This window comes from Oncorhynchus mykiss, chromosome 8 (assembly GCF_057628025.1).
Source record: "Oncorhynchus mykiss isolate SJ-2025 chromosome 8, ASM5762802v1, whole genome shotgun sequence".
NCBI lineage: Eukaryota > Metazoa > Chordata > Actinopteri > Salmoniformes > Salmonidae > Oncorhynchus > Oncorhynchus mykiss.
In genome coordinates, this window is record NC_143029.1 from 56,023,973 (window position 1) to 56,047,199 (window position 23,227).

Below are 23,227 nucleotides of genomic sequence, written 5' to 3' on the forward strand. Positions count from 1 at the left end.
GTATATGTGATCCTTTTAATGGAAGGTGATGCCGAAAAAATATATGCATCCTGGATGGACAATAAAGTTTCATTCTATTCTACTGGACACATTCAGATATGTTTATACCCGTTTCGTTCCGTTTGTCTATGTTTAATAAACTTTTTTTCAACAGAATCGGCGGAATGAATACACCCCTGATCACACGCAAACACATTTCACTTTTATAGTAGCCACATACAAACAGCACGATCCCTTTAATCGTTGTATAATTCCTTCTCACATCTACGCACTCTCCTCCTCTCACCTTTTCCCTTCGCTTGTGGACTTCAGTGCACAACACATCAGCTTCTGTGACCAAGCGAAAAAACCTTTCCAAGCCAAACCTTCATATAATAACCGCTAATCTCTACACACAGCCTACATCGTTGTCACCATATTAACGTCATAGTCAACATAGCTACTAGAACTAACGCATTACAGACCCACTACAATCATGCAAGTCTATTCTTCTTATTGATGTTCTTTAATAGTGGTTTCTTTGCAGCAAATAAACCATGAAGGCCTGATTCACGCAGTCTCCTCTGAACAGTTGATATTGCGATGTGTCTGTTACTTGAACTCTGTGAAGCATTTATTTGGGCTGCAATTTCTGAGGCTGGTAAATCTAATGAACTTATCCTCTGCAGCAGAGGTAACTCTGGGTCTTCCATTCCTGTGGCGGTCCTCGTGAGAGCCAGTTTCATCATAGCGCTGGATGGTTTTACGACTGCACTTGAAGAAACTTTCAAATGTTCTGTATTAACTGACCTTCATGTCTTCAAGTAATGATGGACTGTCGTTTCCCTTTGCTTATTTGAGCTGTTCTTGCCATAATATGGACTTGGTCTTTTACCAAATAAGGCTATCTTCTGTATAGCCCGCTACCTTGCCACAACATAACTGATTGGCTCAAACGCTGTAAGAAATTCCACAAATTAACTTTTAAGAAAGCACACCTGTTCATTGAAATGCATTCCAGGTGTCTATATCATGAATCTGGTTGACAGAATGCAAAGAGTGTGCAAAGCTGTTATCAAGGCAAAGGGTGGCTATTTGAAGAATATAAAATATATTTTGATTTGTTTAACACTTTTTTGGTTACTACATGATTCCAGATGTGTTATTTCATAGTTTTGATGTCTTCACTATTATTCTACAATGTAGAAAATAGTAAAAATAAAGAAAAACCCTTGAATGAGAAGGTGGTCTTAAACTGTTGACCGGTTTGACCATCATACCATCAAGCACAAGTTTCCTTTTAGATGGTTGCCTATGGTCTTCACATATTTGGGTATAATGGTGGATGGTAATCTGAACAACCTCTATAAACTCAATCTGGCCAGTTTGTTGCAAAAGGTGGAGAGTGACCTTTGTAAATGGATGGACTTACCTCTCACTCTACTGGGTAGAATCAATGTAATTAAAATGAATGTCCTGCCCAGATTTCTATATCTGTTTCAATCTCTCCCTGTCCCTGTTCCCGCAGCATTCTTTTCCTCTCTCGACAAGCTGACCAGACGGTTTTCTGGCACGGCAAAACCCCTAGGGTTGGCCTGGATAAACTGACCCTTGATTACGTCAAGGGGGCTTAAACCTCCCCAATTTTAGAATGTACTACTGGGCTGCACAGTCTAGGTTTCTGGCTCAGAGGTTTGACAATGGTCCCTCTCCCTCATGGTTGAACATTGAAACGCTTGAAGTAAATGATGACACTGGGGCAGAATTGTTTTACAAATGGGACAGAAAATCTAGAAAAACCATCACAGACAACCCTTTAATCATACATTCTGTCCTGGCATGGTGCAAACTGCATGAGCTGTTCAGACGAGGGGGATTCCTTTCCCCTAAAACCCCTTTATGGAACAATAGATTGATTCCTAGGTTTTTCCAGAATAGTAACATTAGACCCTGGTCTGATAAGGGGATCACTCTTCTGGAACATTGTTATGAGGAGGGAGTTCTTATGTCTTTTGATCAGCTGAAACAGAAATACCACTTGCCTAACAGGGACTTCTTTAGCTACCTACAACTACGAAACTTTATTAGGGTAACTCTCAAGGGACAATGGAACCTACCTAAGATGTCACCTATTGAACAACTCTGCCACGCAGACCAACCACTGTTCAAGCCCATTTCCCGTGTTTACGATGCTCTTATGTCAGGACTAACACTGCCTGGGCTAGATAAACCCCGACTTAGATGGGGAAAAATATCAGGGTATTGATCTTGATGAGGATCTATGGAGTGACCTATGCAGGGATGGTGTTACATCCACATTGAACTCCAGATACAGACTGATCCAGTTTAATTTCCTCCATCAGCTCTATATCACCCCATCTAGACTGCACAAGTTCAACCCTGATATCTCCTCCCTGTGTTTTAGATGTGGCTCAGATGAAGGAACATTCCTCCATTCCACTTGGCAGTGTTCTAAACTACACAGTTTCTGGCAGGGGGTATGTGATACCATATCCTCAATTCACGGGGTTGCATTCCCTTTAGACCCGGAGGTCTGTCTACTGGGTAACTTTACTAACACCAATCTTAAGCAAAGCCATACTATAAAGCTAACAGAAATATTGCTAGCGATTGCCAAGAAATGTATTGCCTTGAAATGGAAATTGGATTCCTCCCTGCCAGTTGCAATGTGGCTATCGGAAGTTAATAGTTGTATCCCACATTGAGAAAATCACTTACTGCTTGAGGAATAAGTTAAAGACATTTTACAGAATTTGGCAACCTTTTATTGACTATAACGAGAATCTCCCTCCACATCACATTGATTGAATCTCTATATAATCCTCACATAATGTTTCACACGTAATGTATAATATGTAGCCTACGGCAGGTCCAATGTCTCATTATAAAAAAAACAATTATTGTATGTTTGTATATATAATTATAATTATTTTTATTTTTTTGTTACTCTCGTCTGTTACTGTCACTTTGTCCTATTTTTGTCTAACCTGATTTCACTTTTCTTTTATTTTGAATGTTCTTAATTGGAAAATGAAAAAATAAAAAATAAAATAAAAATAAACTGTTGACCGGTAGTGTATGCGTCAAACTGTATGTTGGCTTGACCGAAATGGTAGCAGAAGGTGAATGTTGAACTTTTGTTGCACACATATCTAGATGATGCTGCGTCAAAACACAATAGGTGTGATCAAGGCATTATACCTCAGTGGCCAAGTCCCCAACAACCTGGATGCTCCGGATTTCAGAGGAAATGGAAAGAGAGCCTGTGACGAGACTTCTGCTTTTGGACATTAACAAGGGTCATCACTAGTTACCACAGCCACAACGTCATAAACCCCGCCTATTTTTTAAACGTATCTTCTTAAAATTGTATTTTAAACCTAACCCTAACCTTAACCACACCGCTAAGATGACCCTAACCTTAAATTAAGACCTTAAAGCAACCCACAATGTTTTTACATTTCTACTACGTAGCTGGACCTGACTTTGTGGCTGTGATAACTACTGTAAACCGGTAGAAAGACGCTCCATCTTAACTCCTCCACCACATTTACTGGATTGGTTGAATAGTGCCTCAGGTTGCTCAGCAAGCATAACAGTATTGATTGGTCCTCCAGTCTGCCAGTCATTGTCTAGCTCTACTATCACGCAAGTGACGCCCTAGTTTCTGCAGGTGCAACACTGGGTACTACTGCAACGGAGCTACAGATAAAACAGACAATTCACGGTAAGTCGCAACCTGTATCGTCTGGCGAGGCATTTAAACAAATAACAGTAGCACCAAAAAGTGTTTGAATATTTTGGCAGATGTAAATCAAATAATGGAGAGGGCAAATGTAGTCGCAAAATAAGGAAGAGTAACCTTCATTTGACATATAGACAAGGATGCTTCGCTAGCATCAATAATAGACTAGTATGCTAGCTAAGCCTAATTGCAGGGAGACATGTATTTTCTGGTGAACTAATGTTTATGCTGTCAATGCGGCTCTTTAAAACGAAGAATAGCGACATTTTGTCATTAAAGCAACAGTCCTTTTGATTGACCGTGAGCAGCTATTATTGGGTAGAAGTGTTATTTTTTTTTCTTCTGATTGAGTTGTGCGCGAGACCCTGTACCCTTTATCCAGTTTGTGGACCTAGCTAGGAAACAGTGGTGACCCAAAGGGATGGTCTTAGCCTAATTGATCTCCCTGTGACCAAGACGGCTAACCCATGCAAATGCAATTAGCTACCAACATACGTTGACTATAGCAAATGTCAAGTTAAACCGCCTGATGTAACTGCATGTCCATTCAATGTTAGACATGCGCTAAAATCTATTCTCAAGACACCCAGCCATAGCTTGTTAGCCAGTTTAGCCAATGATTGCCTAAGCCGCAACGTTTCCGCCTTGCTGATCTTGGTCGGGTGCGTTGGCAAAGACAGGAGTGCCATAGACGATTTTAGTGTCTGAAATGTCCAAGCAATGTAAGCAGTAACTATATACGTTCATCTATAACATGTTTTTTAATTGAATATTGAATTGCTAAACTGTGAATAATAAAAAGATTATCGCAGTATCGTTTATTTCTGGTTAAACGTTATAAGCGCACTATAATATACAGGGGCAGACTATAGCACCCCAGGGCACGACATGGGACGCTCACTTTACTGTTTTCCCCTATGTTGTCGAAGAAGGGGGGGGGGGGGGGGAATTGAATAATATGCAATACACGTTCCTTTAGGAATACCCTACATTTGGGAAGAGATGCTAAGGAAATGTCCACCTCCCCAAGATGGGGTTATGGACATGTTATTTGGGGAGGGGGGGGGGGGTAAATCTGTTTTGATCCTGTGCTTTAGTGGAAAGATGTATTTTGAAAGTAGGTTAGCTGATTAAACTCAACTCCACGATTTACAATGGGGTTGAGTGGCGACTAGTGTGGGCGGGCTGCAGCGCTGACATCACACAATTGTTTTTAATCAAAAACGACTGATTACAGCACCCAAAGAATGGCCTGCAATTACAGGGAATTTGGAAAGTATTCAGACCCCTTGATTTTTCCCCCCCACACATTTATTCTAAAATGGATTCAATTGTTTCTCTCAATCCACACACACTGCCCCATAATGACAAACTGTTTTTTTGACATGTTTGAAAAATAACAATTAAATATCAAATGTACATAAGTATTCAGACCCTTTACTCAGTGCTTTGTTGAAGCACCTTAGGCTGCGTTTACAGCCTTGAGTCTACTTATGTATAACGCTACAAGCTTGGCACACCTGTATATGGGGAGATAATCTCATTCTCTATAGATCTTCTCAAGCTCTGTCAGGTTGGATGGGGAGCGTTGCTGGACAGCTATTTTCAGGCCTTTCCAGAGATGTTCAATCGGGTTCAAGTCCGGGCCACTCAAGGCCATTCAGAGACTTGTCCTGAAGCCACTCCTGCATTATCTTGGCTGTGTGCTTAGGGTCGTTGTCCTTGTTGGAAGGTGAACCTTCGCCCAGTCTGAGGTCCTGAGTGCTCTGGAGCAGGTTTTCATCAAGGATTTCTTTACTTTACTCCGCTCATCTTTCCTTAAATCCTGACTAGTCTCCCAGGCCCTGCAGCTGAAAAACATCCCCACAGCATGATGCTGACACCACCATGCTTCACTGTAGGGATATTGCCAGGTTTCCTCCAGATGTGACGCTTGGCATTCAGGCCAAAGAGGTATTGGTTTCATCAGACCAGAGAATCTTGTTTCTCATGGTCTGAGAGGTGCCTTTTGGCAAACTCCAAGCGAGCTGTCGTGCCTTTTACTGAGGAGTGGCTTCTGTCTGGCCACTCTACCATAAAGGCCTGATTGGTGGAGTGCTGCAGAGATAGAACAACTATCTCCACATAGCAACTCTGGAGCTCTGTCAGTGACCTTTGGGGTTCTTGGTCACCTCCCTGACCAAGGCCCTTCTCCCCCAATTGCTCAGTTTGGCCAGATCTAGGAAGAGTCTTAGGGGTTCCAAGCTTCTTCCATTTAAGAACATGGAGGCCACAGTGTTCTTGGGAACTTAAATGCTGCATAATATTTTTGGTAACCTTCCCCAAATATATGTGCTTCGACACAATCCTGTCTCGGAGCTCTACGGACAATTCCTTCGACCACATTGGTTTTTGCACTGACATGCACTGTCAACTGTGGGACCTTATATAGACAGGTGTATGCCATTCCAAATCACGTCCAATCAATTTAGTTTACCACAGGTGGACTCCAATCAAGTTGTAGAAACAACTCAGGGATGATCAATTGAAACAGGATGCACCTGAACTCAATTTCAAGTAGTGATGCACCGATATGACATTTTTGGCCAATATCGAAATCCAATATTTTCCTTGCCATTAAACCCGATAACCGGGTTAAATAGTTAACACAAACACACGCACATACACGGATGCAGCGGTCTAAGGCACTGCTTCTCAGTGCAAGAGGCGTCACTACAGTCCCTGGTTAGAATCCAGGCTGTATCACATCCGGCTGTCATTGGGAGTCCCATAGGGCGGCACACAATTGGCCCAGCGTCGTCCGGGCCGTCATTGTAAATAAGAATTTGTTCTTAACTGACTTGCCTAGTTAAATAAAGGTTACACACACCACACTGACCAAATTGTTATTTTGTTGGCATTTACGTATGTTCCCATTTACCAGTAAAACATAATCAAAACATATTTATTTTACTTACTTGCTGTACTGTTTTGTTGTTCAGGATTTCATGGGTCTTTGCGTGTCAAGAGTCAGGGTCAGGGTATATGCAACAGTTTGGGCCGCCTGGCTCATTGCGAACTAATTTGCCAGAATCTTACGTAATTATGACATAACATTGAAGGTTGTGCAATGTAACAGCAATATTTAGACTTAGGGATGCCAGCCGTTAGATAAAATACTGAACGGTAACGTATTTCACTGAAAGAATAAACGTTTTGTTTTCGAAATGATAGTTTCCCAATTCGACCATATTAATGACCTATTTCTGTGTGTTATTATGTTATAATTAAGTCTATGATTTGATAGAGCAGTCTGACTGAGCGATGGTAGGCACCAGCAGGCTCGTAAGCATTCATTCAAACAGCACTTTTGTGCGTTTTGCCAGCAGCTCTTCGCAAGCACAGCACTGTTTATGACTTCAAACCTATCAGCCTAATGGCTGGTGTAACCAATGTGAAATGGCTAGCTAGTTAGCGGGTTGCGCGCTAATAGCGTTTCAAACGTCACTCGCTCTGAGACTTGGAGTAGTTGTTCCCCTTGCTCTGCAAGGGCCGCGGCTTTTGTGGAGCGATGGGTAACGCTGCTTCGAGGGTGGCTGTTGTCGATGTATTCCTGTTTCGAGCCCAGGTAGGGGCGAGGAGAGGGATGGAAGCTATACTGTTACACTGGCAATACTAAAGTGCCTATAAGAACATCCAATAGTCAAAGCTTAATGAAATACAAATGATAGAGAGAAATAGTCCTATTATTCCTATAATAACTACAACCTAAGACTTCTTACCTGGGAATATTGAAGACTCATGTTAAAAGGAACCACCAGCTTTCATATGTTCTCATGTTCTGAGCAAGGAACTTAAACGTTAGCTTTCTTACATGGCACATATTGCACTTTTACTTTCTTCTCCAACACTTTGTTTTTGCATTATTTAAACCAACTTGAACATGTTTCATTATTTATTTGAGGCTAAATTGATTTTATTGATGTATTATATTAAGTTAAAATAAGTGTTAATTCAGTGTTGTTGTAATTGTCATTATTACAAATAGATTTTTAAAAATCGTCCGATTTAATCGGTATCGGCTTTTTTTGGCCCTCCAATAATCGGCATCGGTATCAGCGCTGAAAAATCATAATTGGTCAACCTCTAGTCAGGAGACACTGTGGCTCCATCCGACTATACCCCCGGACAAGGCCAAACAGGCAGGATATAACCCCACCCACTTTGCCAAAGCACAGCCCCCAAACCACTAGAGGGAAATCTTCAACCACCAACTTACTACCCTGAACAAAGGCAGAGTATAGCCCACGAAGATCTCCCCCACGGCACGAAACCGAGGGGTGCGCCAACCCGGACAGGAAGATCACGTCACAGACTCAACCCACTCAAGTGACGCACCCCTCCCATGGATGGCATGGACGAGCACCAGTAAGCCAGTGAATCAGCCCCCATAATAGGGTTAGAGGCAGAGAATCCCAGTGGAGAGAGGGGAACCGGCCAGGCAAAGACAGCAAGGGTGGTTCGTCGCTCCAGTACTTTTCCGTTCACCTTCACACCCATTGGCCAGACTACACTCAATCATAGGACCAACTGAAGAGATGAGTCTTCAATAAAGACTTAAAGGTTGAGACCGAGTCTGCGCCTCACATGGATAGGCAGACCATTCCATAAAAATATAGCTCTATAGGAGAAAGCCCGTGCCTCCAGCTGTTTGCTTAGATGTTCTCGGGACAGTACGGAGGCCTGCGTCTTGTGACCGTAGTGTACGTGTAAGTATGTATGGCAGGACCATAGATAGATAGGAGCAAGCCCATGTAATGCTTTGTAGGTTAGCAGTAAAACCCAGCCCTAGTCTTACCAGGAAGCCAGTGTAGAGACTAGCATTGGAGTAATGTGATCAGAAGATAGCCCTATTTGGTAAAAGACCAAGTCCATCATATGGCCAGAACAGCTCATATAAGCAAAGAGAAACGACAGTCCATCAGTACTTTAAGACATGAAGGTCAGTCAATATGGAAAATGTATATCTTTATATCTTTAGAGTTTAAGTCGGGAGATAGTAACTTGTTAAACAACTTTTCCCGTGGCGCCCCAAATTCCATATGAGTTGATTGTTACATGAATTTAATCGAGTTTAAACATAGTTAGTTGATAAAATAAGTAAGTCATCAGATTAACTCTTAGTGCTGAAACCCTGCCAAATTCAAAATACAAAATTGTAATATTAAACATTCATGAAAATACAAGTGTCCTACATCATTTAAAAGCTTAACATCTTGTTACTCCAGCCGCTTTGTCAGATTTCAAAAAGGCTTTACGGCGAAAGTATACCATGCGATTATCTGAGGACAGCGCCCCGCGTACAAAAGCATAACAAACATTTTCCAAACAAGCAGAGGCGTCACACAAATCAGAAATAGCGATAAAATAAATCACTTACCTTTGAAGATCTGCCTCTGTCCCAAGGATCCCAGCTACACATCAAATGATAGTGTTGTTCTATAAAGTCCTTCTTTATGTCCCAAAAAAGTCAGTTTAGTTGGCGCTTGATTCAGTAATCCACCTCTTTCCCTCGTTCAAAATGCATACAAAGGAATCCCAAAAGTTACCAATGAACCAACAATGTCCAAACAAGTCAAACAACGTTTCTAATCAATCCTCCGGTATCCTAATATGTAAATAAACGATCAAATTTAAGACGGGGAATAGTATGTTCATTACCGGAGATAAATAACGAAGTGCGCACCCTCATCCACGCGCGCCACAATACTGCAGTCAAAATGGGAGCCACCTAGAAAAACTACAAATTCTAGCTCATTTTTCAAAAACCAAGCCTGAAACTCTTTCTAAAGACTTGACATCTAGTGGAAGCCCTAGGCTCCATCAATTCCATTTATTTTCCCAATAATAACGATTAGAATGGGCAGACACCTAAAAAAATAAAAATAAAATCTGGATGGATTCTCCTCAGGGCTTCGCCTGCCATATCAGTTCTGTTATACTCACATACATTATTTTAACAGTTTTAGAAACTTCAGTGTTTTCTATCCAATGCTACCAATTTTATATGCATATCCTAGCTTCTGGGCCTGAGTAATAGGCAGTTTACTTTGGGCACGTCAGTCATCTGAATTTCCAAGTACTTCCCCCGGCCCTCAAGAAGTTAATGAAAGTCACGTCACGACAATGCGTAGGCACAAATCTGTGCGGAAACCATGCGTGGGATCACAAACTTGAGTACCACCACCACAGTTTTTCCACAGCTAGAGTTCCTGCACCTCTTATGCCTCGATCACACCGACAGCGTCATTGAGCAAAATAGTACGAGGCATCATCTGGATATGTGTGCAACCAAAGTTTAACATTTACCTTCTGCTACCATTTCTGTCAAACCGTCTACGAATACAGTTTGACACACGTTCGATAAATCAAACGTATGCACCACACAGAACGCACTGCAACTGCCTCTGCGATGCTGCAAGGAAAGCTCAGCGTTCCATTGGAAATGAATGTACTTCTGGTGTACCAAAATGAAATAACGCTAACGGTGTGATCGAGGCGTTTTTATAGAGTATTAGCGCAAAAGTATTGCAGAGTTCTTGCACCTAAAGGTAAACAGTACCGGCACTTAAAATGAGTAGCGGCACCTATTTCAGTCCAAGTCGAGCCCTGATAGCATTCCACAAAAATATATTGCTTTAGGTTATTTTAAGACCTCGTTCTCTTTAGTTGATTTAAATACATTTTTGACGGTTTTTCTCTGTGTAACTTCCCAAGTCAATAATTTAGTAAAAGGCTTTATGGCTCATTGAACATAGTCAACATCAATCATTATGATCTAATGTACTGCAGTTTTGACATAGTTATCTGTCCCTTTCCCAGCAGTAAACTTCTCATTCTATTGGCCACTGCTGTTGAAATATTTCAAAACTAGTTTGATGCCAAAACATGTGGACTTTTATTAAAACTATACTTTTTTTACTAAACTATTTTTCATAAAGTGGAATACTGGTGACATGAGTGATAATAATTTGGTAGGTCAGTCTACTTAACTGCACTAATATAAATGAGTCATCCCGCAGTGTTTGTCATTATACCCTGATGAAGACCGCTTATCTGTTAACGTTGGACATAAATATTTTTGCATCTGACCTCCTAGAGTGTGCGGCTCTCCTTTTATTTATTTTTTATGTGTTCCACTCCGCTAGCCAGCCTAAAGAGGTGTGCGTTTCTTTCGCCTCTAGATCAGTCTACTTAACTGCACATTTCCTCCACGGATTTCTGTCATTTTGAATGAAGACATTAATACTTTTGTGTCATCCATCCTCATCTACAGTGTGCAAATTAAAGGGCCCAGGGGGCTCAGTTGGTTCATGTTCTTTCAATCGCATTCATCGCTCTACTCCCACTGTCTTTCGCTAGCGAACTTACATCATTGTATTGACTGGGTCCAGCCAGCTAGTGAACTTGCAACATTGTTTCAACTGGGCCCTTCAGTTGTATTTGCCTCCTGTATTTCAGACCCCTTTCAGGTCTCCCAGCTTTCCTTTTGACAAAGAAGGTCAATTTGTCAGCAAGACGCATCAATTAACTCGGGCTACAAGAGTGTAGGCCTAATGACAGTCGCTGAATGTCATTACAGTTTTTGGTGTTTTGTAACCGATGTCTCTCTCCATTCCTCAAATGGCAGGTATAGTGGCGATTCCCTATGAAAAGCCACTGGCAGAGGAGAGAGCCGTCAATCACGCTTCCACAAGAAACCGCTTTCCAAGCGTTACTCTTTTAAAGTTTTAATGTCACATGCACAAGTACAGTGAAATGCCTGTCTTGCGAGATCTAAACCCAACAACAATGCAGTAATATAAAATAAGAACACGGGAATTAAGTAAGCTATATACAGGGTCAGTTCCAATACCATATTTACAACGTGCGGGGATACTGGAGTGAGAGCGGTAGATATTTATAGGAGTAAGGTGACTAGGCATCAGGATATGATAAACAGAGTAGCTGCAGTGTGTGTGCATTAAGCTTGGGCGGTATGTCGTTTACTGAGTTATTTGGAAATAGCCATGGGATGATTTTTCACTACCTTCAATACCATTTGAAACTCTTTCTTTAAAGTATTTCAATAAATTGTAATATTTGTAGCTACTTTTTAGAGTAATAAATACCGGCAGTCAACTTGTGCAATACGTTTGGAGATAAAGCAGATCGCTTTTTTTCCCTCTGTCACATTATTTCACATTAGGAAGCTTACCGTAGTTCCCCAGAACAGTTGAGACAGTCATGTGTTTGTTTGTAATTGGCACAACGGGAGAAAGCAGGCGCAGGTCCAGCTGTGTATAGACTGGGGTCGTGTTTTGTAATGCAAGTAAAGGGTTCTTTTTTTTCTTCAATATAGTAATCAGGGACGTGCAACTATAGTATTCCTTCACAGAAAATACATTAGTGCAACACATTCATGAGAAAATAGCTTAATTGTCATCAGATGACAAGAGAAGTGCAACACTATTTGGCTAGCAGCCACACAAGTGGGCTAAATGAGCTGGTCTTTTTTGAAAAAACTATGCATGGCCATCAGATTTCTAATGTTTATTATAAAAATAATGTAGCCAGCTACATTTCCTAAGGTTTTGCTTAAACATAATCTTGCATTTAAAAATTGCATTTTTACCGGAGAAAAGTAGCTACACATCAGTCAGAGCGCTGTCTGCTGATAGAAAGCCCGTAAGAGGAATTCTCAGTGGAGAAGTGCAGCTGAAGCACTAAATGTGTCTTGATGTCGAGCAGAAATGACAATAAGAAGCTTTTCAGATCTGCATTTACAAAACGCAGAAAGATACAACGCAAAATAAATATATTATTTTCCTGTAAGACAAATGCAGAATTCTGCATTAACCCAACCCCTAAATTTGACTTGCTAGTTAATTGAAGTAAGTGGCTGAATTAAGGTGACTGGGCATCATATTGCTCTCTGCCATGTTTGAGATGTCTAAAGCCCTTTTGGATGAGTTAGTGGCAGCTGTACAAATATCTAGATTTCCTAGTTTTTTTTTCTCCTCTCACTTCTCGGCTGTTTTCTCTCTTCTCTTCTTAGAGCAGAGCAGGCCTGTTGCCCTAGCGACTTAAGATTTACACACAGACACCAAGTGTACACATGCTACTTCAGAGCCGGTACTGTTCTTCCTTCAGACGATCATGCGTCAACTTTGTTCATTTGCACAGTTTCTCTCATTCACATTTGCTTATCCAAACTCACCAAAAATGACATTCGGTAGCTCCTAACTATATATGTATGACTTTATGAGCTGGATTACCTGTCTTTGCAATTAGTTTATTTTTGTTTGCGCTCGTTAGCATATTTAGCTAGCAGCCTCCATGGAAATCCCCTATTGTGCTTTTTTTGTTAACATTCTGGTAATAGATGCATTTTTTTGGCGCCCCCTTGTGTACTAAACCAGTAATACCGTATATTCCGGTATGATGATATGAAAATCTGGATACCGCCCAACCCGTGTGTGTGTGTGTGTGTTGGCGTGTCAGTGTGCATAGACAGTGCAAAAATAAAATACAAGGGGCAACTCTGATAGTCCGTGTAGCCATTTTGTTAGCTATTTAGCAGTCTTATGGCTTGGGGATAGAAGCTGTTCAGGAGCCTGTTGGTGTCAGACTTGATGCACGTTCGGAAGCCGATAGAACAGTCTATGGCTTAGGTGGCTGGAGTCTTTAACCATTTTCCGGGCCTTAAGGTGAAGTCACCTTTTATATTAGGCATATAAAATATAAATAGCTCCAATACACATATTCCCATACAAAAGGTGCAGAGAGATGCAGTCTATAAGCTTCATGGCTCCTACAGCGGGCTCAAAATGCACTGTTTGAAAACTAATTATTTTGTAGTGGACCAACGTGCGCAGGTCTACTAAGTGATTTGTTTGACAATCGGAAGAGAACCTCTAGGCAGGTTGTGTTCATGCCACATTAATAGGTAATGCATATTTACCATTAAAATGCATGTCTTTACTATTAGTCCCATATAAAAAAATAATAATAATCACAAACTGAAAGTCCTGGGAAAGAAATTTAGACCCCGAATGTCCCGGTGTGATTTGCGCTCTGCTTTTCTCCCTTCAAAGATGGCCTCAGCAACAGCCACCTATGGACAGAAGGAGTCCTCCGACCAGAACTTCGACTACATGTTCAAGATCCTGATCATTGGCAACAGCAGTGTGGGTAAAACCTCCTTCCTGTTTCGCTATGCTGATGACTCCTTCACGCCGGCTTTCGTCAGCACGGTGGGCATCGACTTCAAGGTGAAGACCATCTACAGGAACGACAAAAGGATAAAGCTGCAGATCTGGGTGAGACACTGACCTTAACTGATTCTGTCATCCCTCTGTTAACCACAAATGAGGTCATGTTTGTTATTAGGGGTCTTCTGGCTTTAAAGGTCCAATGCAACTGTTTTTATCTTAATATCAAATACTTTCTGGGTAACAATGAAGTACTTTACTGTGATTGTTTTCAATTAAAGTGGTTTAAAAAAAAGAAACAAACACAGCTTCTTAGCAAAGAGAAATTTCTCAAGCAAGAACTTTGCTTGAAGTGTCTAAGAGTGAGGAGAGAAACTGAAAACGACCTGTTATTGGCAGAGCGGTTTGGAACCATGATGTCACAAGGCAGGCCAAAACTCCATCCCACCAACACAGGCTGACATTTCAGGCAGTCTTTTGAAACCGCTCTTACACTAAAAGAGCAGTATCATACTTTTCACAATTTCACATTATTTCTAACTTCATAGTGTATATATATATATTAGTTAAGTTTGGACACACTTACTCATGCAAGGGTTTTTCTTTATTTGTATATAATAATAATAGTAAAGACATCAAAACTATGAAATAACACATGTATTAATCAAAAAAGTGTTAAACAAATTTAAATATATTTTAGATTCCTCAAAGTAGCCAATCAATCAAATGTATTTATAAAGCCCTTCTCACATCAGTTGATGTCACAAAGTGCTGTACAGAAACCCAGCCTAAAACCCCAAACAGCAAGCAATACAGGTGTAGAAGCACGGCGGCTAGGAAAAACTCCCTAGTAAGACCGGAACCAAGGAAGAAACCTAGAGAGGAACCAGGCTATGAGGGGTGGCCAGTCCTCTTCTGGCTGTGCCGGGTGGAGATTATAACAGAAGGGGTTGGGAGACACTGTGGTCCCGTCCGACGATACTCCCGAACAGGGACAAACAGCCACCCTTTGCCTTGATGACAACTTTGCCCACTCTTGGCATTCTCTCAATCAGCTTCACCTGGAAGGCTTTTCCAACAGTCTTGAAGGAGTTCCCACATATGCTGAACACTTGTTGGCTGCTTTTCCTTGACTCTGTGGTCCAACTCATCCAAAACCATCTCAATTGCGTTGAGGTCAGGTGATTGTGGAGGCCAGGTCATCTGATGCAGTACTCCATCACTCTCCTTCTTGGTCAAATAGCCCTTACACAGCCTGGAGGTGTGTTGGGTCATTGTCCTGTTGAAAAACAAATGATAGTCCCACTAAGAGCAAACCAGATGGGATGGCATATCACTGCAGAATGTGTGGTAGCCATGCAGGTTAAATGTGCCTTGAATTCTAAATAAATCACAGACTGTCACCAGCAAATCACCCCTACACCATCACACCACCTCCATGCTTCACGGTGGGAACCACACATGCGGAGATCATCCGTTCACCTACTCTGTGTCTCACAAAGACACTGGGGTTGGGACCAAAAATCTCAAATTTAAGCTCATCAGACCAAAGGACAGATTTCCACCTGTCTAATGTCCATTGCTTGTGTTTCTTGGCCAAAGCTGGTCTTTTCTTCTTATTGGTGTCCTTTAGTAGTGGTTTCTTTGCAGCAATTCGACCACGAAGGCATGATTCACGCAGCCTCTGAACGGTTAATGTTGAGATGTGTCTGTTACTTAAACTCTGAAGCATTTATTTGGGATGCAATTTCTGAGGCTTGTAACTCGAATGAACTTATCCTCTGCAGCAGAGGTAACTCTGGGTCTTCCTTTCCTGTGGCTGTCCTCATGAGAGCCAGCTTCATCATAGTGCTTGATGGTTTTTGCGACTGCCCTTGAAGAAACTTTCAAAGTTCTTGAAATGTTCCATATTGACTGACCTTCGTGTCTTAAAATAATGATGGATGATCGCTTCTCTTTGCTTATTTGAGCTGTTCTTGCCATAATATGGGCTTGGTCTGTTACTAAATAGGGCTATTTTCTGTAAACCACCACTACCTTGTCACAACACAACTGATTGGCTCAAACGCATTAAGAAGGAAAGATATTCCACTATTTCTCTTTTAACAAGGCACACCTGTTAATTGAAATGCATTCCAGGTGACTACCTTATGAAGCTGGTTGAGGGAATGCCAAGAGTGTGCAAAGCTGTCATCAAGGCAAAGGGTGACTACTTTGAAGAATATAAAATATAAAATATATTTTCATTTGTTTTACTTTTTTGGTTACTATATGATTCCATACATGTTTTTTCATGGTTTTGATGTCTTCACTATTATTCTACAGTGTAGAAAATAGTAAAAATAAAGGACCCTTGAATGAGTAGGTGTGTCCAAACTTTTGACTGGTGCTGTATATAACACAGAACAATCTGGGTTTTGACTGCACTGGGGATTGCTCCCCCAAATGACAAATGTATCTCATCTTATGGATACATAGTCGCCTGGTTTAGGTGAAAAACTAACATTGACAGATTTAACCACAGTGGTAAGTAATCGCCAACCCTGGCCTTGGAGAGCAAATGTACAGGCTTTTGTTTCAACCAAGCACTAACACACCCGATCCAAAGAATAACTGCTCGACAAGAGCGTGATTAATTGACTCGGGTGTGTTAGTGTTGGACTGGAACAAAAGCTTGCATAACCTGTATGTAGCACACCAGGACCAGGGTTGGTGACTACTGTTTTACCTTATTTTCATATGAATGAGCTCAAAGGTCTTGGCATGCAGGCTAGTTCTCCAAGTTTGATACCAATAGGCTATACAGTAATGGGGGAAAGATGGGAAATATCGCATGACAATAGGCTAGACTCATACTATAATAGTAATATATGCCATTTAGCAGATGCTATTCCATACGAAAGTTTGGCTTTTTAGGGGGAGAGTTTGTTTAGGATTTTGGCAGACCTCTATGCTTTCATGCACACATCTCCATTAGAGGCCTATGACAGCGGTGCCTGGAGAGGGAAGGGGGCGGAGAGGAGCAGTATCCGCAGTATCGGTACACTGGCAGGAGGTTTGTGTCTCTAGTGCCAGTCTCTCTCTCTCTTTCTCTCTGTCTGTGGCTCCTGTGAGAATATGTTTAGTTCTGAAGAAGATTGGTTGTGACACCACGTGCGTCATGGTGGGTCGTCTGCATCCACCCCCTTCAGCAGAGTAGACCTCGCTGTCGAACAACACATACAGTACCAGTCAAAAGTTTGGGGACACCTACTCATTCCAGGGTTTTTGTTTATTTTTACATTGTAGAATAATAGTGAAGACATAAGGAATCATGTAGTAACCAAAAAAGTGTTAAACAAATCTAAATATATTTTATATGTGAGATTCTTCAATGTAGCCACCCTTTGCCTTGATGACAGCTTTGCACACTCTTGGCATTCTCTCAACCAGCTACATGAGGTAGTCACCTGGAATGCATTTCAATTAACAGGTGTGCCATATTTAAAAGTTCATTTCTTTCCTCACTGCGTTTGACTAAATCAGTTGTACTGTGACATGGTAGGGTTGATATACAGAAGATAGCCCTATTTGCTCAAATAAGCAATACACACACTGCTCAGATCTAAGGTGGTGGTAGCTATTCTCATCACAAGACTTTAATAAGGAGGGTACATCCACACCCAATATATAATCTTGATTTATATGATGCTTGACGTGTGGAATAAACCAAGATTAAATGCTGTCAGTGTGGGTTTACTATCTTCATATGATCTTGGGAGCACGACCACGTCCCTGTGTCATAAGATAGCTGAAGACCGAAAAAATGAACAGAGATGCTGATAAATGTGTGTGGTTTCCTAAATCGCCTCGATTAATTTGCCAAAGCGGCTGCCATTGCTGTCTCTCAAGTGTAGAATCATTTATGGGCTAATGACGCCCATCTATCGCACTGCTATCTCACTGCTTGTTTAAATGTGAAATATGCATAAATTGCTCCGCCATTTCCGGGTTGCTAAAATTCAAATAGTTCGCCTAATTTCAGTTTGTGACAAAACAAGCAATGGATAATGTAGAGAATCATTGTACCATCTAAACCGTTGTGAAATATATTTTTAATAAACCAAAAACATTGTTTTCAGCTGTTTGAAGCTGGTGTTCAAAACCGAATGTAAAAGACACAAACTAAACTTAAGCATAGAAATAGAGCACATAGAACCGATCTACCACTTCTTAAACAAGCTTTCAAAGAGAGTGGCAGATTTATAACTCGCATTTCAATGTGAATGTGGTCGGCTCGCCCCAAAAGTTACATATTTCAGGAATAAAACAGTGTTTTACCCTGATATACTGCACTGCGGCATGTGCTGGTTATAAATTGATACTATAACTAAACTTCTGACATCACATAGAATATTCTGATGTTAGTATCTTGTCTTTTTCTTTTTATCCACAACTACATTGTTATATGCAGCTACAATGTTTAAACGTGGATGTGGGGTTCAACTTAATGCGTTCTTCTTATATGCTGTAGTACATTGGGATTTGGAGTGCTTTTTCTGCTGCAGGACTATTTTTGTGCGTGATTATGTGTGTGTAAGATAATGATTCATTGTGTGATATGTGTGTTTCTCCCAGGATACTGCCGGACAGGAGCGCTACAGGACCATCACCACGGCCTACTACAGAGGAGCCATGGGCTTCATCCTCATGTATGACATCACCAACGAGGACTCCTTCAACGCCGTGCAGGACTGGTACGGGACCTGTGTGTGTGTGTGAAACAACTGTATGCATGTTTGTCTGTCTGTATCGGTATTTACACGATATACAAAAGTATGTGGACAGCCACACCCGTTGCCGACAGGTTAATAAAATGGAGCACACCGCCATGCAATCTCCATAGACAAACATTGGCAGTAGAATGGCCTTACTGAAGAGCTCAGTGACTTTCAATGTGGCACCGTCATAGGATGCCACCTTTCCAACAAGTCAGTTCAACAAATTTCTGCCCTGCTAGAGCTACCCTGGTCAACTATAAGTGCTGTTATTGTGAAGAGGAAAGATCTAGTAGCAACCACGGCTCAGCCACGAAGTGGTAAGCCACACAAGCTCACAGTACAGGACCGCCGAGTGCTGAAGCGGGTAGCGAGTAAAAATCGTCTGTCCTCGGTTGCAACACTCACTGTCGAGTTCCAAACTGGCTCTGGAAGCAACATCGGCACAATAACTGTTCGTCAAGAGCTTCATGAAATGGCTTTCCATGGCCGAGCAGCTGCACACAAGCCTAAGATGGTATTGCGAATAATGTCGCAATACCAAGCGTCAGCTGAAGTGGTGTGAAGCTACCGCCATTGGACTCTGGAGCAGTGGAAAAGTGTTCTCTGGCGTGTTGAATCATGTTTCACCACCTGGCCGTCCGTCGGACGAATCTTGGTTTTACTGATGCCAGGAGAACGCTACCTGCCCCAATGCATAGCGTCAAGTTTGGTGGAGGAGGAATAATGGTCTGGGTCTGTTTTTCATGGTTCGGGCATTGCCCCTTAGTTCCAGTGAAGGGAAATCTTAATGCTGCAGCATACAATGACATTCTAGATGATTCTGTGCATCCAACTTTGTGGAAACAGTTTGGGGAAGGCCTTTTCCTGTTTCAGCATGACAATGCCCCCGTGCACAAAGCAAGGTCCATTCAGAAATGGTTTGTTGATCGGTGTGGAAGAACTTTACTGGCCTGCACAGAGCCCTGACCTCAACCCCATCGAACACCTTTGGGATGATTTGGAACACCGACTGCGAGCCAGGCCTACTCGCCCAACATTCGTGCCCGACCTCACTAATGCTCTTGTGGCTGAATGGAAGCAAGTCCCCCGCAGCAATGTTCCAACATCTAGTGGAAACCCTTTCCAGAAGAGTGGAGGCTGTTATAGCAGCAGAGGGGGGGGGACTAACTCCGTATTAATGCCATGATTTTGGAATGAGTTGTTTGATGAGCAGGTGTCCACACTTTCATTTTTTTGGTCATGTAGTGTATGTTCTGCAAAATGTGAATAATTTGACGACTGGGTGAAACAATTGCAGTACTAGTCAAGCGTCACTTGCTTTGCCCGCTAGGATGAGGGTCATTGCATGGAACTCAATTTTCTTTAGCTGTGATTGGATCCGTAATATAACTACAACAGTTGAATGCGTGTGTGTCAGGTCCACCCAGATCAAGACGTACTCCTGGGACAACGCCCAGGTCCTGCTGGTGGGAAACAAGTGTGACATGGAAGACGAGAGGGTGGTGGCAGCAGACAGGGGCCGGCAGCTCTCTGACCAACTTGGTGAGTTGGAACACTGTACTTAATTACCCAATAATATAGTAATAAATCCTGTGTCCTTTCCCTAGAAAATGAGTCATTGTTTTATGTGCCTACTCTGCTGTTACTGTGTACAGCTGAGTAATTACGTTCTGGTTGCCGGAGTAGTTATTGAGCAACTTCACGCCATAAGTACAAGTTTATGTAAAGTGTTGCTCATTACAACAAATACACATCAAGTTACATTCATACGACTCTTAATTAAATCTTAATTAAGTCTTTCCTCTCCTTTGCAGGCTTTGAGTACTTTGAGTGCAGTGCCAAGGACAACATCAACGTCAAGCAGACGTTTGAGCGGCTGGTGGACATCATCTGTGAGAAGATGTCGGAGAGCTTAGACAACGCCGACCCCGCCGTCACAGGGGCCAAACAGGGGCCCCAGCTCACCGAGCAGCCCGAACGCCCCCACCAGGACTGTGCTTGCTAAACACCCACTACACACGTACCACACACACCTGACCCCTCACACACCCCTTCCTACAGCCTCCTCAGCTGGTGGAAGAGGTCTGTGATGGGTTTGTGTTTTAGATGGAAGAGCCTGGCTGAATACTCCGTTATTCCATATTTCAGTCCCCCGTCCATCCATAGGTGTTTAGAGTCCAAAGTTCACATTCTGACTCCCCTTACTGCGGCCTCGAACCTGAAGGGATTTCATGTATTTTTTTTGAAGGGCCACATTGCTGATGATCTGTTTACTGTTGATAGCTTTGTTGTTTTTTTCGATGTCCTCGATTAGCTGGTTAACAATCAAATCCATTTAAGTGGCGTGAGTGAGGTATGTTCTAAGTCCACATTTTGGATAACAAATGTTTTTACGAGATTTGTTTTTTCAAACATATCTGACCAAAATCCCATGCATATCGGTTATCAGTCATGGTCATTTCCTAATATTCTATCATTGCTGGATGTAAGAAAAAGAGAACTTGATGATGTGGTCCCTGTCCCAGTTTTTTTTTTTTTATTGTTATTTTTTTAACTCATCTTTTTTTTTTTTTTAGCAAACCTAGAAAAGTGTCTAAGTAGAAGAGTATATATAAATGTTCAACTTCGTAATATAATAAATATGCATTTTAGAATTCTAAAATATATAAACAAATGGTGTAAAATTACAATAATTTAAAGGTGTAAAAATATCTGTGCTTTGTGAGAGGTGCATGTTGTTTTTTTATTTTATTTTAATTTTTTTTACCATGGAACGTCTAAGAGCTGTTGGACACGTCCCGCTGAATCAAACTGGCTTGTTTGTTTCGCTGTTAGGGTCGTGTGAACAACAGTTGAAAATGTAGCTTCTTATTCCTTGTCAGTGTGCATCACTGCTATTCTACAGCACAATCGCCTCTAATTCATGTGTATGACACGAGCACACACACACACAGTCAGGACAACACTGGGCTACTGCACCCATATACTACAACACTGACCAATGTTAACATCACATTCCAATCTCTTTCCCATAGTCCGTTTGACTTATTTATTTTTTTGATTTTTTTTTTTTTTTTTTGCATGTTCAATGTCATGTTTGTGTGATTTTGGTCTGTTTCAGTGTAGAGATAATTGCTTGTTGGTATATACATGAGGATAACGTAGTCAATGAAATGCACTCAGGCACATTAAGGTATTTGGTCAGTTATGTCACGACCATCTATATTTACACACAGTATTATGTCTTATTTTTTTAGATGCGCTCTATCACGGTTGGAAAAAATACTTATCAGTATTGTGTGGGGGGGGGGGGTTGAATTGGGTTGACATACTCCTGCCCGAAAACACTTACATTCCACTGTATGTTCTCCTGATTATGTACAAGCTGTTTCAAGGAACTGCTTTTACTTCCATTTTCCATGTTTCTAAGCCAACTGAACCTTTTAGGGTGGGTGTAGTACCAGTGTGAATACTGTATTACTCTCAGAGAAATACTGTGTCATTGGCCAGCCTGGTTCTCCAATATTAACTGCCAACAAACCTGCAAAGGTCATGTCTGTTACAAATACTGTTTGTGTTTAGTCTTAAGGCAGCTTTGCTTTCATGTTTTTTCCAAAGACGTCCCAATTAGACTACCAAGCCAAAAATGACACCCACTAGGACAAGACTTGTTTGACATGTTTTTGGAGCTGCACTGAGTAAAAGGCCTGTAGTACAAGAGAAGCATTTGGTATGTATGCCTACTCCCTGTGGCAGTTTCCAATAAGGGAGAAGTATAATCGGTACTTTTTTATTTAACTTAGCAAGTCAGTTAAGAAAAAATATTATTTACAACGATGGCCTACTGGGGAAAAGTGGGTTAACTGCCTTTTTCAGGGGCAGAACGACAGATTTTTACCTTGTCAGCTCGGGGATTTGATTACTAGCCCAGCTCGGGATTTGGTTACACGCCCAACGCTCTAGCCACTCGGCAACCTGCCGCCCCTAATCACTTCCTATTAAACAACTTTAGTTTTCTTTGTTGATTTTGTGTTTTGCTGTAAACTTGCCTCTGACTTAGGTATGTGTCCAATTCAGCTTTCTTAGCTCTCCTCCCTTCATCTTGTAAATAAGCATTTTTTTGTTGGGTTTTAGTCTTGAATTGTGCTGTAATACTGTAACTCCAGGTTTGCTAAAACCAAGGAATTAATAAACAAAATATAAAAGCAGTATTTGTATAAACTTAGTTAACATTTATTTGAATCTGAGGCAACTCCACATTTTAGCTTTCGATGTCCCTTAGTCCAAAATGATAGAATTATCACCCTCATCGAGCCACTAGGTGGCATAAGTGTAGAGCTCCCAGTACATCAAATGCATTTAGGGATGAAGTTCAGTTCAAGCATTATTTTTTTCCCCTTTTCATTCTGGTGACCTGTATTGTACTAATGTAATACAACAGGATAATAGAGGGGGTGGACATATGCACCTATACTAATGTCTCTGGGAGA

General features: G+C 41.5%; 1 protein-coding gene across 1 annotated transcript; it reads left to right on the forward strand.

Moving 5' to 3' along the window:
• The first annotated feature begins 3,353 nt into the window (after positions 1-3,353).
• LOC110530133 (ras-related protein Rab-3A) lies at positions 3,354-22,945 on the forward strand. Its single transcript, XM_021612974.3, has 5 exons — positions 3,354-3,727; positions 13,861-14,085; positions 18,595-18,713; positions 20,155-20,279; positions 20,552-22,945. Exons 2-5 carry the CDS (start codon positions 13,861-13,863, stop codon positions 20,740-20,742), a joined length of 660 nt encoding a protein of 219 aa, XP_021468649.1. The 5' UTR covers positions 3,354-3,727; the 3' UTR covers positions 20,743-22,945.
• The last annotated feature ends 282 nt before the right edge of the window (positions 22,946-23,227 follow it).